The sequence below is a fragment of the Microcaecilia unicolor genome, chromosome 1, assembly GCF_901765095.1.
Source record: "Microcaecilia unicolor chromosome 1, aMicUni1.1, whole genome shotgun sequence".
NCBI classification, from domain to species: Eukaryota; Metazoa; Chordata; class Amphibia; order Gymnophiona; family Siphonopidae; genus Microcaecilia; species Microcaecilia unicolor.
Window position 1 is genome coordinate 628142201 of NC_044031.1, and position 18858 is coordinate 628161058.

The 18858-nt window shown below is 44.7% G+C and overlaps 1 protein-coding gene across 2 annotated transcripts in view; it reads left to right on the forward strand.

Annotated features, from left to right (window-relative positions):
- Positions 1 to 18858, forward strand: part of BOP1 (BOP1 ribosomal biogenesis factor) — a 250013-nt gene that overhangs the window by 115896 nt on the left and 115259 nt on the right. For both annotated transcript variants that reach the window (XM_030220723.1, XM_030220731.1), the window contains exons 4-5: positions 1923 to 2077; positions 16070 to 16187. In XM_030220723.1, the coding sequence (XP_030076583.1) occupies positions 1923 to 2077; positions 16070 to 16187 (273 nt within the window). The remainder of the gene's footprint in view (positions 1 to 1922; positions 2078 to 16069; positions 16188 to 18858) is intronic.

Genomic DNA, 18858 nt, shown 5'->3' on the forward strand with positions numbered 1-18858 from the left:
AAAAGATCTACCAAACAAAAAAACATGTTTTTAAAGCAAGCGCGGCACCGCAGGCAGCCTTCAGGTATTGGATGTTGGCTCTGCAGCCGCTCCTCTCTCTCCTCTCACTGTCCCCGGAGGAGCGCAGCATAGCAGGAAGTCAATCTCAACTTCCTGCACCAGAAGCAGTGGCATGAGAGGAGAGAGGAGCTCAACAGGAGAAGCAGCAGTGGCCAAGAAACGAAGATCTGGTGGAAGGAGGAGCGGGAGGCAGGAGGTAAAATAGAGAGAGTGGGGAGAGAAGGAGGGGAGATGGAGAAGGGCTGGAGAAAGAGAGAAGCTGCTGGTGATAAGGATGGGGAGAAAGGGGGGATCCTGGCTGAGATCAGAAAGAGGGAAGACGCTGGAAAGAAGGGTAGGGAGAGAAACAGAAGAGACATTGAAGGATGGGGAGAAAGAGGGGGGAAATGATGAATGTAAAAGGGTAGACAGAGAGAGACACTGGATGGAAGGATCAGAGGAGGGGGGGTAGATTGAAGGATGGGGAGAGAAAGAGGGAAGACGGATGGCAGGATGGGGAGAGAGAGGGAAAACGGAAGGATAGGGAGAGAAAGACACTGGATGGAAGGATAGGGAGAATAAGAGGGGAGATGAATAAAAGGATGCAGAGAGAAAGGGAAGAGACTGGAAGGATGTGGAGAGAGAAGGGACACTGAACAGAAAAGGGTAGACAGATAGACACTGGATAGAAGGAGGGGGAGAGAGAGACATTAGATGGAAGGATCAGGAGAGAGGGTAGATGGGTGGAAGGATGGGGAGAGAAAGAGGGAAGATGCTGGATGGAAGGGTAGGGAGAAAGCGGAGGCGCTGGATGGAAGGATGCAGTAAGAAAGAGGGGAGACACTGGAAGGATGAGGAGAGAAAGAGGAGAGCTGCTGGATGGAAAGGGGGAGTAGTGAAAGACTGGTGAATAAGAGGAAGGGGCACGTGGAGAACAAGGGTGAGGAAAAGATTAAAAGCCATAGGTAGATGAAGTAAAAAGAAGGAAATTAAAGAATGGATAGTAAGAATGAATTAAATCTGGACACAGAGAGAGAGAGAGGCAGCAAAATAGTGAAGAAAGCAAAGAAAAAGAGAAAAATGACAAATGGCCAGGAAACCCTGGCAAAAGAGTTGAGAAGACGAAGGAAAGCAGAATCAAGAGACTGGGAGCAACACAATTAGAAAAAGTAAATGGCCATGCAACAAAGGTAAAGAAAATAATTTTATTTTTAATTTAGGATAATGTAATGTGGTAACTGTGTTAATAAAGTTTCAGAGACCAATACTTCCTTCCTCATGTCAGAAGAGGATACCATAACAGCATTATACTGACCTGAGGCAGGAGGTTTTGGCCTCTGAAAGCTAATTGAAAAGGGTGTTAGGCTATTAAATGAATTATTTTGTGAAATGGCCGTGGGTTTGAGGTGTGCCAGGGGGAGGAGCCATGTAGAGTGGGTGGGGCCAATGCGAAGTGGGATGTAGCTGTGGGCGTGTACTAACATCTCCCTCTCAAAAATTGGGACCTCTTGGCAGCTCTGGGGGGGGGGGGGGGGGTACAAACATGACACAGTTGCTGCCTGTGCTGTACCAGTTTTGTAGTGGGGGGCATGTGTGTATGTAAATATTGTACTTTTCTTGTCTGTACTGTACTTGTTTTGTAGCGGTCTGGATATGGCTGCTAGAGTGCATAATCACAAAAGAACAGTTGTACTTCATCTCTCTAAAAGCTGTTGTCTGATGTTTTCTCTCCCAAGCTGCAAGCGTTGAGGCAAACATTTGTAGGCCTTTTTTCATTTTAATTCTATGTTACTAACAACGCCCCCCCCCCCCCCAATCCAACACAGATCATTTTATTACCTTGAGACGTGATTTTATGCCTCTTTCCTGTGTTCTTATTGCAGGATATTCGAAATACGGTAGGGAATATCCCCATCGAATGGTACCAGGATTATCCACACATTGGTTATGATCTGGATGGCAAGAAAATCTACAAACCGATCCGGAATAAAGATGAGTTGGATGAGTTTCTGGACAAGATGGAGAATCCAGATTACTGGTAAGAGGCTGTGGGATTGCTGAAGCCAGAAGCCTATTTCTCTCGGAGCTTTCCTTCTTCCCATTGCTCCCAGTTATCAAATTATGAATGCCCTTATCTCTGCCTTCCTGTCCAGCTCCTTTCTCTTTTCTGTCTCTAACTCCTGTTTGGCCTTTTCCTTCCTTTCTGTTTCTTCATTTGGGCAGCCATTGGTCTTTATCTGCTTTCATGTTTCATTTTCCTTTTTTGTTCTTTTCAATCCATTGGAATGTTGGGAAAAATGATATAGGAACTCAAAAATATTTGTCTTTGGGCAAAATAACTCTCTGAAAATTTAACAGAATGGTACCAGATGTAATGTGTTGGGGGGGGGGGGGGGGAGACTGGGGGAAAATATGCATAAGCCAGATATTCAAAGGGGTTTATATGTTAAGCATCAGCTGCTAAAACATATAAACCCCCATATCCGTGAATTTTCAGCTGTACAGATGTGCCACTGACAAATTCATTGTGATCGCCCTGGCCTTATCCCTATTGTACCAGGACAGAGCCAAGGGCATTCCATCTTACTGTATTCAAGTGCTTTCTATATAGCTGAGTGCTTTAAGTCAGGACAGCAAGAAAGCTGATTCCTTGGATAGTGCTGTTTTACATTTACTTTTACATTAGGCACTTATACCCCGCAAGATCCCAAAAGATTTCCCTGCAGTTTACAATAAATCATAAGCAAGGCATTCCCTGCGAGCTACAGTAGTAAAATTCTATATCGTTACTTATTAAACAATTGATAAAGATAAGTTTTAAGAGCTTTATTGAACCATTTACAATGGCCTATAGTTCTAATGCTCAAAGATAAAGAATTCCACCACTTTGCAGACTGAAAAGAAAATAGTTAATCAAAACCAGATCGATAAATAGCACCTTTAGGCTGGCTTTTCTGTTACAGTATCCTAGGCCTATCTAGAAGACCACCATAATGTTGTGAAAGTTATTAAATATAATAAGCAGGTGCTAAACCGTTCACAATAAAAAAGGTAATTGTGTACAGTTTAATTACAACTCATGCCCCCACAGGCAACCAGTGCACTTTTTGCATTAGTAGGGCAGCTGATTCATACGTAAAGACCTACAGATCAGTCTGGCTGCTGTGTTCTGTAGTGTCTGAAGTCTTTTTCAAAAGACCTTCTGATAGGCCTACAAATAACAGCATCACAGTAATCTATCTGTGGCAAAATTAAGGATTGTGCCAGAAGTCTGACAGCATTATAATTCAATGTAGATCTTAATTTCCTTAGTCTTTTCATATTATAAAAACTTTCTTTAAAATTTGATTCACATGTGGCTCAAAAGTTAAATATTCATCAAAAATTACTCCAAGAATTTTTATGTTTTTTCCAGTTGAAAAGTAATATTATTTACACTAAGGAAGGATTCTTCAAAAGGCTTATATTGGGTTCCTAAAACTATACGTTTTGTTTTTAAACAGATGCTGAACATGGGCTTAATATTGACCTGATTTAGTTAAAAAAAAAAAAAAAAAGAGGGGGCTTGATCATATCGTGGGTGCTGGACAAATAGTTCCCAAAAAATGATCCAGTGCATTTCTATGGGAGAGGCTGTTTATCAACTGCATCTTGGAAACATTGATTCCTTGTCGGCTGCACTCTTTTAAACAAATGGGTGTTATCTACTCCTGTTGGCAGATGAAAGTAGAGAAAAGGTCTTTTTCAGTGAACTCACCGGCAAAACCTGCTAATTTTCAATGGAAATGGCCAGCATTTTTCTCTACTTCTACCAGATGGTGGTTTGTTCTGACTGGTCCTTCTGGTCCCTGGCCTAGCTCCCTGATCTGCTGGCTGAGGTTGAGTTTAGCTGCTCCCTGGTGACCTGGTCCCTGAGCCGGATCTGATTGAACGTGGAACTTGGCTCTGCTGCCCATTCATATTTTTTAGCATCCACTGGGTGAAGTGTTGGCTCGGCCCTGCTGGAGGGGTGTGGGTCCACATCCCCTGCCCTTCACAGCCCATACATCTTGTTTGGGTGTTCTCCCCGGCTCCCTCTACAGCTCTCAGGTAAAGTAAAGTTGTTGTTATTTTTTTTTTTTTTTTTAATCTATTTTGGCCTGCCTGGTTAACTTTATTCCTTTGTTTGAGGAATAAAACTAAGCAAGTTTAAAAAAAAAAAAAACCCCACAAAAAAAGACAAGGTCTGCTTTGAAACCTTTGGTGGGGGCAGAGGGGGGGGGGGGGGGGGGGGAGAGAAGAGCACACTTGCAGTAAGCATGAGATGGGACGGTGGACATGCTGGAGCCCTGGGCTGAATTCGGCCCAAGCACTCTGGCTAGCCTGTGTGCGCCAGCCATGTCTGCATGTAGGCACTGTTCCATCTGCAAAAACCAGCAGCTTAGTACAGCTTCTGTCTCTGTCTGCCCCAACTGTGATGGACCGTTTCTGGTTTCAGAAATGTTCCCGGGGGAGGGGGGCTGCTAGATCTGCATCTGATTCCCTACATGGAGGCATCGGGACCTGCAGCCATTTTGTCTCCTCCTTTCTCTCCTGATGCAGTTGCTGTACAACAGGAGAGCTTGAGGGATGGGGGCTGTTTTCTTTCCTGTCCACTTTGGGTCTGCTTGCAAGAGGCCCTGGGAGAATTTTGACTCCGGATGGTTAAGCAAGCCTTGCAGGCAGAAGCTGGACCCTTGACCAGTGATGGGTGCTTGCGGGTCTTGGCCAGGATCCCGTTCTGGGAGACAAATGCCACAGAGGGGTCCGTGTGGTCCCTGGAGGATCCAGAGGCTTTTTTGGACCTTCAGTCCCCTTCGGATTCAGATTTGGAACAGGAGTTTCGGAGAGAGGAGGAAGAGAAACAGTCCCAAGTGATCCGGCTCTTTCATTGGGAGGAGCTTTCTTGTGTCATTGACAAGGTTACTGAGGCCCTTGTGCTTCTGAAGACTCCTGCTGACCCCTCGAAGAAGGACCTTCTGTTGGAGGGCTTGGCCGGCCCCCCCCCCCCCCCCCCCGAAACATTTTCCGCTTCATAAGGCCCTCATCCATGTGATGCTGGCGGAGTGGGAATTCCTCAGATGGTGCTCTTCCTGGGGCCAGGGCCTTGGACTATCTGTATACTTTTGTCCCTGAAGAGATGGATCAGTACTGGGTGTATCCTATGGTGGATGCTCTGGTATTGGTGGTCACCAAGAAGACTGCCATTCCTGTGTAAGGGGTCTCTGCCCTCCAAGAGCTCCATGCCAACTGGGTGGAGTAGCAGTTCAAGCTGGTCTTTGCCATTGGGTCTTCTGGACTCCGGTTGCCATCTATGAGGGCTATGTGGCATGTGCCGTGTTGCATTGGCTGCAGCAGCTGCCAGAGTTTCCAGAGGTCTCTTGCTTGGAGTCCATTGGGGACCTTCCTGGCAAACATCCTTTATGATTTGGTGCCTCTTTCCTCCCGGTCAGTGGCTGCTGCTGTGGTTGCACCAATGGGTTGCTGATGCGGCTTCTAAGAAGCTCCTCAGTTAGCTACTCTTTCAGGGGTGCTTGCTTTTTGAGAAGGACCTTGAAAAGTAAGTGAAGGATATGGGGAGGTTCAACCTGTCTGGCTTCCTGAGCTGAGACAAAAAGGTTCCAAGTGTTCCTCAGTGTCTCGAGGGCTGTCCAAGGGTGGGGGGGGGGGGGGGGGGTAGGCCATTTTCGATCGGCTTGGCACTTGCCATCCCAGACTTCTGGTGTTGGTAGGTCTTTTAAGCAGGGTTCCTTTTGTGGCCCCAAAAGATTGGTGATTCAGGCTCCTTCGTTGGGCCTGGAGCTGCCACACCTGCACAATGATGAAGTACCAGGCCCCTCAGTGATTTTGATTAGGGGCAGGTTATCCCTCTTCTGTCATGAGTAGATTCACATCGCCTCAGATCAGTAGGTTCTGGAGGTGGTTGAGAAAGAAGGGTACTCCCTGGAACTTGCTCACTCGATTTCTGACGCCTTTTTTGGTGTCTCCCTGTGGCTCAGAGTTAAAGTGCCAGGCTGTCACTGTTACGCTGCATCTTCTCGAGCTGGGGACGGTGGAACTCATCCTGGAAGTGGAAAAGGGGCCTGGGCGTTATTTCATTTATTTTGTGGTTCCAAAGAAGGGCGGCTCCTCTCATCTCATTCTGCATCTAAAGTGAGTGAATGTTTGTCTCCAAGTCCAGCACTTTTACATGAAAACCCTTTGATTAGTAATCACCTCGGTTCATCCAGACAAGTTTCTGACCTCCTTGGACCTCATGGAGGCCTATCAGCACATTCCCATTGTGGAGCATCATGAGCTGTTTCTCAGCTCTTATGTGCTTGGCCAACATTTTCAGTTTTGGGATCTTCACTTTGGGTTGGCTATTGCACAACATATTTTTGATGGTAGTCACAGTGGGCATCTGAGGTGCCAGGGTACTTGAGTACATCCCTACCTGGACGATTGGTTGATTTGGGCTGACTTGGTCATTGCCCTCTTGGTGGCCTGGGATGGTGGTGAATCGTCTAAAGAGTCACCTACTCCCTACCCAGGTCCTGGAATATCTGGGAGTTTGTTTCGACACAGATTGGGGGATAGGTTTCTTCCCAGTGGACTAGGCAGCAAAGCTGCAAGCCCAGAAGCACAGGCTGTGCGAGTTGCTGATTCCCAGAATTTGGGACTACTTACAGCTTTTGGGCTCCTTCGTGGCGACTCTGGAGGTGTGGCCTCTATAGTCGGCTTTCTTGTCCAGGTGGGCCCTGGTTTCTCAAGATGTGTGCACCTTTTGCCTCTCTGCCAAGACAAGAACCAATCTGGAATTGTGAGACAGTGCTGTTCGCCACCTCCGGAGGGTTTCACTGGACTCTCGAGTAGGTAGTGATTATGAACTCTCCAGAGTAGGTAGTGGTTACCACCAATGCTAGTTTCCTTGGCATGGGAGCACATTTGCTTGGGCCAAGTGGCACAGTGAACCACTGGAAGCTTTATGATCGATCAGTTGCCCGGAGACGGGTGGTAAGCCTTCCTCCTCCTTGAGGAAAGGCAGTCTGGGTGGTGATGGACAACCCTACGGTGGTAGCCTAGTTTCAAGTTTATTAAGGACTTTCTATACTGCCCGTCTAAACGTGTCTCTGAGTGGCTTACAATCCAAATCAGATTTTTAAAAAGCATAAACAAGGTAGCACCAGAAGCCAGTCAGTGGCGTTGGAAGTTGCGAGCCTCTGCTGTTTGGCGGAGGGGCATCTATAGGACCTGTCAGTGGTTCATATAGCGGACAAGGACAAGATCCAGGCAAATTTTCTCAATGCCCAGTTGGACCCTGGGGAGCTGGGGCCAGTGGCCTTTCAGTTCATTCAGGACTGGTGGGGGCCACCAGTGTTCAACCTGATGGCTACGTGCTACAGTGCCAAGATGGAGCACTTCTTCAGGTGCTGGAGGGAGGCAGCCTCACAGAGGATAGATGCCTTGGTCTAGCCCTGGGCGGCGGAGAAGCCCCTATTTGTTTTCTCTCTGTGGCCTCTGATAGGCTGGCTTTTGCGCAGAATAGCACGGCATCCTCATCTCGTTCTTTTAATGGCTCCAGATTGGCTCCATCAGCTGTGGTATGTGGACCTGGTGCAGCTGTTGGTAGCTGAACTACTCCCTCTACCCAGCTTTCTTAGTTGGGCAAGTGAAAGGGTTTGTGATGCCCCTCTGCAACTTATCAATCAATGCCCCTCCTCCCCATCTAGCATCATCTTCTCTTCCCTGCCCTTCCCAGAGGTGGAAGAATGCCTTTTTGTTTGGTCGGACACAAGCTTCATGCCCAGTTCCACCAATGCCCTTACAAATTTACATTTAGTCAATTTTATGTAAATTATATACCCCCTCATTCTATAACAGGGTGCCTAAAGTTAGATACCATTTGTGCATGTATGTTATAGAAGACAAGCACTTACACGCATATAGGACTAGATTCTGTATGTCATGCCTAAAAAAATTGGCACCGAAATGAAATTTGCCTAAGTGTATTCTATAAAGTACGCCTCAATTTAGGCGCACTTTATAGAATAAGCCTAAATCTCCATATAGAATATGCTGAGCACCAGTCCACATGGCTAAATTTAGTTGCGGGCAGTTAAGTAAAACTTGGTGTAAATGCTAATTCTTAAATTAGGCACGGACCAGGTGTATTCTATATCAATGTTCATAGGTTTTAGAAATGTGACCCACCCATGGCCACATACACTTTTCAACTATGCAACAAAATTTACACACAGCACCTTATAGAATACGCTTACAGTTCTGCATGTAAATTCTAATTAATGCCAATTTGTGTCAGTAATTGCTTATTAAGAGGCAGTTATTGACGCCAGTTGGCGTGTTAAGTAATTAAGTTCTGCGCACAAATTGAGAATGACTGGATTTGCGTGCACAATGTAAGTCGCGCTATATAGAATCCAGATGATAATACACACTTGCATGCTTATGTGCTAAAGTGCTACTCTATCATTTACACACACGTCACTTACTGCCATAATTAGCAGTGAACAGTTACGCTACCATGCACCTGATGTAACTGTTCACACCTGCATTTAGGTGCATCATTGCTGACATCAGCACAAGTATCAACACACCAGATCAAACCCTTCCTATCTCAGACAGCATGAAAATCCTCGGCGTTACAATGGACCGTAACTTAACACTAGAGAGCCAAGTGGCATCCACAACAAAGAAAATGTTCCACTCAATGTGGAAACTCAAATGCGTGATGCAATTCTTCCTGAGGGAAACATTTCGCAAACTGATACAATCAGTGGTACTAAGCCACTTAGATTACTGCAATGGAATTTATGCGGGATGTAAAGAACAAACCTTTAAAAAACTTCAGACCACGCAAAACACGGCAGCTAGGCTTATATTTGGTAAAACGCTATTTGAAAACGCAAAACCCGCAAAAAACTACACTGGCTCCCAATCAAAGAACTCATCACCTTCAAAATCTGCACCCTGGTTCACAAAATCATCTACAGAGAAGACCCGAGTTACATGACAGACTTGATTGACTTACCAATTAGAAATACATCCGAATCAACACGATCTTATCTAAAGCTGCACTATCCAAGCTGCAAAGGACTTAAATCGGAGTGGAGGAGTGGTCTAGTGGTTAGGGTGGTGGACTTTGGTCCTGGGGAACTGAGGAACTGAGTTCAATTCCCACTTCAGGCACAGGCAACTCCTTGTGACTCTGGGCAAGTCACTTAACCCTCCATTGCTCCATGTAAGCCGCATTGAGCCTGCCATGAGTGGGAAAGCGCGGGGTACAAATGTAACAAAAAAAAACAAAAACAAAACAACTTAAGCATCTAGTTTTTCCTACATAAGCACACAACTGTGGAACACATTACCAAAAGCCCTGAAAAAGACGGACGACCACCTAAACTTCCGGAAATCACTAAAAACCAACCTGTTTAAAAAGGCATACCCTACCGATCCAACTTAAATGCCTAATCTCTGCAACACAACCAAACTAAAGCATGTAATGGACATAACACAACTCTTCCGTTCTCTGATTCCCTAATGTGGCTGTGCCACATGAACTTGATCTTACCACAACATCACCCTGTATTTGTTCACACCAGAGCCTGCAAAGGCCTCTCCGGTACTATAGACCGTTATTAAATGGACTTGGGAAAAATCCACTATTTCTGGGATAAGTAGTATAAAATGTTTTGTACATTTTTGGGATCTTGCCGAGTATTTGTGACCTGGATTGGCCACTATTGGAAACAGGATGCTGGGCTCGATGGACCTTTGGTCTTTCCCAGTATGGCAATACTTATGCACTACTAGTAAAAAAGGCTCGTTTCTGTTTTAAAGGAAACGGGCGCTAGCAAGGTTTTCCTGGGAGTGTGTATGTTTGAGAGAGAGTGTGTGTGAGAGTGACTGTGTGAGAGAGAGTGAATGTGCGAGTGTGTCTGTGTGTGACACAGAGAGAGTGAGACTGTGTGCGAGTGTGTGTGAGAGAATGAGAGTATGTGCCAGGGTCCCCCCTCCCTCCCAGTTGCAGGGTGTGTTTGTCTCCCCCCTCCTTTTGTCCTGCAAGTTTTAAGGCACTGTGTATCCAGTTGAAAGAGCTTTAGACTTGTTTCCGATGGAACAATATTTTAAAAATGACAATGTGAAGCAGCTGCAAGTTTTTGCTTGTTTTTCAGTGTATACCAATGACGGCTGCGTATGGGAGTGGAAACAGAGATTAACCAATGTGCTTCATTGCTTACCTAGACTTGCTTTGCTCACTTCCACTCCTGTCTATTGAACTTGCTGCAGCATCGCATAGGTTTGCTACCTTTGTTTTGAGTGAACGGGGGTGACGGCTGCACTGGAGTAGGACCCGCTGCACTTTGCCTCCTCCGTCTTGTGAGTCGCCAGTGGACCCTGACCCCCGTCCTGAGCCCTCACCCGCTTCCTGCAGATTCGACACTCGCCGCAGGCACTCGCTTGCCGTGTTGCCACCCTCCCTCTTCGTCCTCTCTGATTGAGGGCGGTTAGTGTGCGCGGGTGGTTTGGGAGGTTCGCAGGTAGTGTGCAGCGATTCCTATGCAGGGGGAGGAGTACTCCTCCCCCTGCCTGGGTCGCTGTTTGCTGCTGGCTGGCTGGGTTGCAGTTTTCCTGGGTGGCGGTTTGTTGCTGGGCGTCATGCTGGACTTGGAGGCGCACCCAGTCAGTGGCACTTCATTCATGACATCACTTTTATCTACTCCATTGGAAGTAGACCACCTCTGGCCGGAAGCCACGATTCCAGGCAGCCTCAGAACGTTGGAGGTGAGAATTATTATATAGGATGTAAGCCACATTGAGCCTACAAATAGGTGGGAAAATGTGGGATACAAATGTAACAAATAAATTCTTTTAACGGCATCTTCTTCTTTTTCTTTTTTTTATAACAATAAGTGTTTATTGAGAACACAAATTACAAAAGCAAAAATACAACTATACCAAACCAACCTTACAGAATGTATAAAAAAGCAATGCACCCAAAAAGTTCCTATTGTCCCCGCTCCCCCTCAGACTAACTCCACACTTCTTTAACTAACTGCCAAAGGTGAGAGCATTCCTCATTTGTAAGATCATATCGTCCCAGCAGTTTATTTGTGCGTTTCTCCAGTTCTGTAATAATGTTTTAACTTCAAAAGCCAGTCTAGTATCGTGAGCCCCCTTGCTTGTTTCCACTGGGAAATAAAAAAAACAAACAAACCAGGAAGATGTTTTTCTGTAAGAACAAAATAGAAGATATCCATATTTTTAAAGCTGACGTTTCGCCTAAATATTCAAAATCAAATGTTTTGAACCTTTGTTGTCTGAACATTTTATTTTTCACTTGGGTTGGTCCTGGTCTCTTTTTACTACATCTTCCTGTTGTTTTCCTGGGTCTAATTTCCATTGTCTACTTTTCACTGTCTGTCTTTTGCCCTTCTTTCCTATATCTAACTCTGACTCTGAGCCTTCTGTTTCATTTTGTTCTCTATTTCTCTCATCTGCTTTTTTTTCTTTGTACCTACCTGTAGCTAGATTTTATTCCTCCTTCTCCCCTTCCCTCCCAATCCTCAGCTGCTATTGTTCAGCTGCTAACTAGTTTTTCTAGTTCCTGCGCTTAGCTCCCTACTTCTCCCATTCTCACCTCTGTGTCTTATTTTGCCCCCCAATCTCCTATTTCCTTTTGCCCACTTTCTAGTCTCACCTTCCCCCCCTCTCTATTCATTGTCTCCCCAGCTTATCTTTCTCTGTCTCTCATCCCCTCCACGGTTTCCTCTAAGCTGAGCAGGAGTCCTCCACCTATAGTCCTGCCAGTGTGAGGCGCTTTTTCAATATTACGTTTTCAGTAGTGAGAAGCAAGCAAGCTTTGCAGGACTCCAGTGAACCTTCCTGTCCCAATATTGAAGCACTGCCCTCCACTTGCAGCAATGCAGTTGGAGAACTCCCATTCAGCTTAGAGAGAACAGTGATCCCCTGTACAACTGCAATACCTTTGTATCTTATCCCCTTATTCAGGCTCCCATTTCCCCTTCTGCCTTCCCTATTTCCACCCTTTCTTACCTCCTTCAAATATCTGTCCCCTTCCTTTGTCCCTCACTCTTCTCAACCCTCTCTTTTCCCCTTTCCCCATTATCCTTTGCTTATACCTCTTCTCCCATATTACCTTCTCTTTCTCTAGCATCCATCCACTTATCTCCTTCTCCAGTATTTATTTATCCCATCTTTACTCCACCTTAACTCTAGTACCCATCCCTCTGCCCCTCCACCTATAGAGAAGGGTGACAAAACTGATAAGGGGCTCGAACGACTTCCCTGTGAGGAAAGGGTAAAGCAGCTAGGGCTCTTCAGCTTGGAGAAGAGACAGCTGAAAGGAGATATGATAGAGGTCTATAAAAGAATGAGTTGAATGGAATGGGTGGACATGAACAGCTTGTTTACTCTTTCCAAAAATATTAGGACTAGGGGGAGGCAATGAAGCTACTAAGTAGTAAATTAAAAACAAATTGGAGAAACTATTTCTTCACTCAACGTGTAATTAAACTCTGGAATTCGTTGCCATAGAATGTGGTAAAAACAGTTAGCTTAGCAAGGTTTAAAAAAGGTTTAGATAATTTCCTAAAAGAAAAGTTCATAAGCCATTATTAAGATGGACTTGGGAAAATCCAGTTTTCATATTTCTAGGATAAGCAGCATAAAATCTGTTTTCCTGTTCTGGGATCTTGCCAAGTACCTGTGACCTGGATTGGTCACTGTTGGAAACAAGATACTGGGCTTGATGGACCTTCGTTCTGTCCCAGTATGGCAATGCTTATGTTCCCTTGCATATACCCTTGCTTCTCCCCATCCCAGGCAAAGTATCTGTCCTCCTCTTCCTTCTTCCAGCCTCTGCATCTGCCCCTTGTTAGACCCCAGCACCCTTTGCTTATGTATTAAATCCCTTCACCCACCCCAATTCCCAACCCCAGTCTGATAGTCGAGCCTACCCCCCCCCCTTTCTCCCTGCCTTAGCATTAGCCCCTTCTTGCATCTTCTCCCAGCATCAAACTACTTCTGTTACCTAATGAAAGACTCCAGAGGATATTGGAGAGCCATGGGATAGAAGGTAGTGTCCTATTGTGAATTAAAAACTGGTTAAAGGATAGAAAACAGAGAGTAGGGTTAAATGGTCAGTATTCTCAATGAAGAAGGGTAGACAGTGGGGTTCCACAGGGGTCTGTGCTGGGACTTCTGCTTTTTAACATATTTATAAATGATCTAGAGATGAGAGTAGCTAGTGAGTTAAATAAATTTGCTGACAACACAAAGTTATTCAAAGTTGTTAAATTGCGAGAGGATTGTGAAAAATTTCAAGAGGACCTTACGAGACTGGGCATCTAAATGGCAGATGACGTTTAATGTGAGCAAGTGCAGAGTGATTCATGTGGGAAAGAGGAACCCAAATTATAGCTATGCAATTCAAGGTTCCACATTAGGAGTCACTGATCTGGAAAGGGATCTAGGCGTTGTTGATGATATTGAAACCTTCTGCTCAGTGTGCGGCAGCAGCTAAGAAAGCAAATAGAATGTTGAGTATTAGGAAGGAATGGAAAACAAAAATGCCTTTATATTGCTCCATGGTGCAACCGCACCTCGAATATTGTGTTAAATTCTGGTCACCGCATCTTAAAAAAGATATAGTGGAATTTGAAAAGGTGCACTGAAGAGTACATGGTGTACCTGGAGGAGTGTTTGATAGTAGTAGCTTTGGGGGTGGGGGGGGGGGGGGGGAGGGTTTACTGGTCTTTGGAGGGGGATCAAGGGGAATGGGGAGTGGGTTATGTTGATAATTCTTTTTGCTTTTTTATACATTCTGTAAGGTTGGTTTGGTATAGTTGTATTTTTGCTTTTGTAATTTGTGTTCTCAATAAACATTTATTGTTATAAGAAAAAGAAGAAGATGCCGTTAAAAGAATTTATTTGTTACATTTGTATCCCACATTTTCCCATCTATTTGTAGGCTCAATGTGGCTTACATCCTATATAATAATTCTCACCTCCAACGTTCTGAGGCTGCCTGGAATCGTGGCTTCCGGCCAGAGGTGGTCTACTTCCAATGGAGTAGATAAAAGTGATGTCATGAATGAAGTGCCACTGATTGGGTGCGCCTCCAAGTCCAGCATGACGCCCAGCAACAAACCGCCACCCAGGAAAACGAAAATGATAAAGGGTAGACGTGAATTGCTTGTTTACTTTTTCCAAAAGAATACTAGGACTAGGGGGCACGCAATGAAGCTACAAAGTAGTAAATTTAAAACGGATCGGAGAAAATATTTCTTCACTCAACGTGCAATTAAACTCTGGAATTCGTTGCTAGAGAATGTAGTGAAAGCTGTTAGCTTAGTGGGGTTTAAAAAGGGTTTTGATGGCTTCCTAAAGGAAAAGTCCATAGATCATTATTAAAATGGACTTGGGGAAAATCCACTGCTTATTTCTAGGATAAGCAGCATAAAATGTATTGTCCTTGTTTTGTGATCTTGCCAGGTACTTGTGACCTGGATTGGCCACTGTTGGAAACAGGATGCTGGTCTTAATGGACCTTTGGTCTGTCTCAGTATGGCAATACATATATGTACCATCCACTAGCATCAGCTCCCTTTTGTTATCCCCAGCTATCTTCTTCTAGTCCCTAAATCAGTACTGTTCCCCATCCCCAGCTCCTTTCTCCCACCTGTCCGCCTTTTCAACTCCTGGCTCCAGCTCCAGCTCCATTAATCACCTGCTGCCCCCCCCCCCCCCACACTTTCAGCCCTAGCCCTGCCAAGGCCCCCCCCTCTCACCTAGCTCCCCCTTTTCAGCCCCCAGTTTCATCCCAAGCTCCAGTTCGTGCTCCTGCCCTCTTCTCCCACTTGCCTCCAGCCCCTGCCCCTTTCTCTAACCTGCCCCCTCCTTTTCAAATCCTAGGTCCAGGTCCAACCCCCTTCTCTAACTTGCCCCCTCCTTTTCAGCTCCCAGCTGTAGCCCCTTCTCACACCTCCCTTGCAGTTAAAAATTATCTGCAGAGCGATGGGAGCGTCTTTTTCACAGCCACCACTCTGCTTGCCATCCATCGCGTCTGGCTGTCAGCACCGCGTTAGAGATTAAGTACTTCCTGTTGGATACAATACAGAAAAACTCTTATACACCGCAAAGTCCCATAAGAGTTTCATGCGATTTACAACAAGATATACAATACTGGGTATTTCTGGGAGCTACAATACAATTTAATCGTACAACTCAATTATTGCTTATTAAACAACTGAAAAAGATGACTTTTAAGAGCTTTCAGACTTGGGCAAAGTTGCCCTTAGGGGAGCTTTGTCCTACCCCACCCAGTAGTTCTGCCTGGGTACATCCTACTTGTTCACAGTGGTGCAATTGACAACATGGAAGGTGAAATTGTTTTACCCGATACATTGGGGTTTTTTTTCTTTTAGTCTGCTGCACTGTTCGGAAGCCCACCCTCAGAAGACGAAGACCCAAGGCTCACTTGGTACTCTGTTCTTTCCCTTCCAGTTAAAAAAAAAAAAAAAAGTCCAAAGGGGCAATTCTTGCATATTCAGAGTACTAAGTGCCACTCTGTGGTGGTATGCTCACTTGATGATCATTGCAGCTGCTGTGATTGATAGGTTATAGGTGTTCGTTACAAAAGAACCACTTGGTGCTTTGTCAGATGCATACTGGAGTTTTCTGCTGAACACCAGCAGGTTATACTGGTTTCTCTATCTTCATCTGCTGGTAGGAGGGGATAGTACCCACTTGTTCAGAATGGTGTAGCCAACGAAAGGAAAGAAAATTATCGGGTAAGACATGATTTTACCTTCATTGGAATATAATGCTTAAGGGACTTGTCTCTGTTCCAGTCACAAACACAGAAGCTAACAAGTGTGCAGAGGGGTTGGAAAAAGTTGTATGAGCTGTGCTTTGCATGCTTTTTCCTACTTGTTCTTTGTATTCTCTTTCAAGTCATTTTTTTTTCTCTCCCCCCACCCCCAAATAGGCAAACAGTCCATGATAAAAAAACAGGTACAGATCTTAAGTTGACAGATGAGCAGGTGGAACTGATTCATCGACTCCAGAAGGGGCAGTTTGGAGACGTTAACTTCAACCCATATGAGGTAAGAAACCCCTGGGAAGAAGGGAGACCTCTCTTCCATGTCATCTTCAGCCAGGGTAATGTCTCCAAATGGATTTATTTTGTGCACTTAATCCAAAAAGGCTAAAAAAAAATAAAAAAAAGGTCCACTCTTAACATACAAAAAAAATACAACAAAAAGGTGGACCCTAAATTTCACCACCAGGATGTTGGATAGAAGGAATAGGTCTCGGATGTTCCCAGATCAATTTGCCCTGTACTTTCACATCGGGTCAAACAAAGATCCAATTGGTGACTGTTGTAATCATTAGCAAAAACCCCCCTCGTACCTCATCATTCCAAATCTAATTTTAAACTTAGAAATTATTCATATTTTTAACATTTTAAATATCATGTTTTTGACATTTTCAATATTTTTCATAAAATAGTGAAAATGAGTAACTGGCAGTTGGTAACGTATATAGAGTGACACTTATCTGTGACCCACTGCGTCCCAATGAGTGCTTGTTTTGCTGCTGCTTTCTCAAGGGATATGGGTTAGTGGTCACCTCAGCCAGGTCTCATCAGTTCAATACTCTCAGTGCAGTCACATACTGAGCTCTTGCTCTTCCTCTCTTGGCCTCTGTTTCATGACCTCCGGCTTGTTCCTTACAGCCAATTCCTTCTCCTAGTTTTTTCTCTCTCCGGGGTCTCCTAGAAAACCACTAGTTATTCTCATCGCTCGATCATTTATAAATACGTTAAAAAGCAGCGATCCCAGCACAGACCCCTGTGGAACCCCACTGTCTACCCTTCGTGTTTTTCTTACGACCAAGGCACAAAAAGGTGCCCAAAATGACCAGATGACCGCCGGAGAGAATCAGGGAAGGACCTCCCCTTACTCCCCCAGTGGTCACTAACCCCCTCCCACCCTCAAAAAATATCTTTCAAAATATTGATTGCCAGCCTCAGATGTCATGCTCAGGTCCATGACAGCAGTATGCAGGTCCCTGGAACAGTTTTAGTGGGTGCAGTGCACCAGGCAGGCGGACCCAGGCCCATAGCCCCCTACCTGTTACGTTTGTGGAGGAAACAGCGAGCCCTCCAAAACCCATCAGAAACCCACTGTACCCACATCTAGGTGCCCCCCTTCACCCTTAAGGGCTATTGTAGGGTAGTGGGTTTTTTTTTTTTTGGGGGGGGGGGGGGGGTTTATGAAGTCCATTGCAGTGCCCCATAAGGGTGCCCGGTTGGTGTCCTGGCATGTGAGGGGGACCAGTGCACTACAAATGCTGGCTCCTCCCACAACCAAATGGCTTGCATTAGGTCATTTCTTAGATGGACGTCCTTGGTTTTGATTATCCAAATTGCATCAATTTAGAAGCGACATATTCACGAAAAGAGTAGTTTCTATCATTTTCTTAAATAGTACAAAATTATACTCTGTTGCTAAATTCTCTGATAGTATGTTCCAAACTTTAGCAGTGTGATAAAACATAGTTGGTTCAAAGATTGTAAAGAATGTTTGCGAAAGACACATGAAAAATCAAGTAAACGAATCATATAGACAGGAGCTATTCCTCATCGAATCTTGAAAATCATGCAGTATAAAACAATGCTCTGGGGTCTATAGACAGCCAATGAAGCTGAACAAAGAGGTCACTCTATCAGATTTTCTACTTGAGTAAATCAGTGTTACTGCAGCATTCTGTGCTTTCAGCAGTTTTTTTTAAACAGGGCCTTTGTACATCCTGTATACATAATGTTGCAGTAATCTAGTTAGGTAAAATCAAGGCTTGCACAATCAATCTAATGTATTCTTTTGTCAAAAATTTTCTAATGAAATTCACTCAGAGGAAGGAAAGGTGAGTAGTGGAGAGCCTCAAGGATCAGTGCTGGGGCTGATTCTGTTTAATGTACAGGGCCGGTGCTAGGGTTTCTGGCGTCCTCCTGCAGCCTATTATTTGGCGCCCCCTACCCATCCAGGGGCAGGATCACTACGGCTCTGCCCCTGCAGTAGCCACACCCCTTTTACCAGCCGCAGCGCATATAGTCATCATTGAAAATATTACACCAGTATAGGAGAAGAAAATATTACACCTGTATAGGAGAAGAAAAATAACTTGGATTGGGTTTTTTTTCCATTTTAAATAATTTCTGTAAGCTGTTACAGCTCCAGGATACCCAAAATGACACATACAAAATTAGCATACAGATTCTGCATGCAGCACAATACCAGAAAAACAGAAAGAAACACATTGCTATACATTGCAAAATAAGACAGCAGATGTAAATTCTCAAATTGGATATATTCCAAATACTAAAATGAAAATAACATGATTTTTTTTCTAACTTTGTTGTCTGGTGACTTTGTTTTTCTGATCATGTTGGTCTCAGTCTCTGATTCTGCTGCTCTCTATCTGTTCTCTTAACTCCGTTTCCAGGGCTTCCTTTCCATTTATTTCTTTATTTTCCTCCTTTCTTCTTTAGTTCTTGTCCTATATCCATAGGTAAAAGCTGTGTCCTCCACGGACTTGAGGAGGTATAGAGTGGATCCAGCTTTTGCCTATTTTCTCCATCCACGTGCAGTTTTTCTCCTCTTTTCCCTTTCCCTCATCTCCGTCAGTATGCATCTCCTTCTTTCTTCCTTCCCCTCCATCCACATGCATCTCCTTCCTCTCTCTTCTCTCTCCTCCATCCATGTATAGCATTTT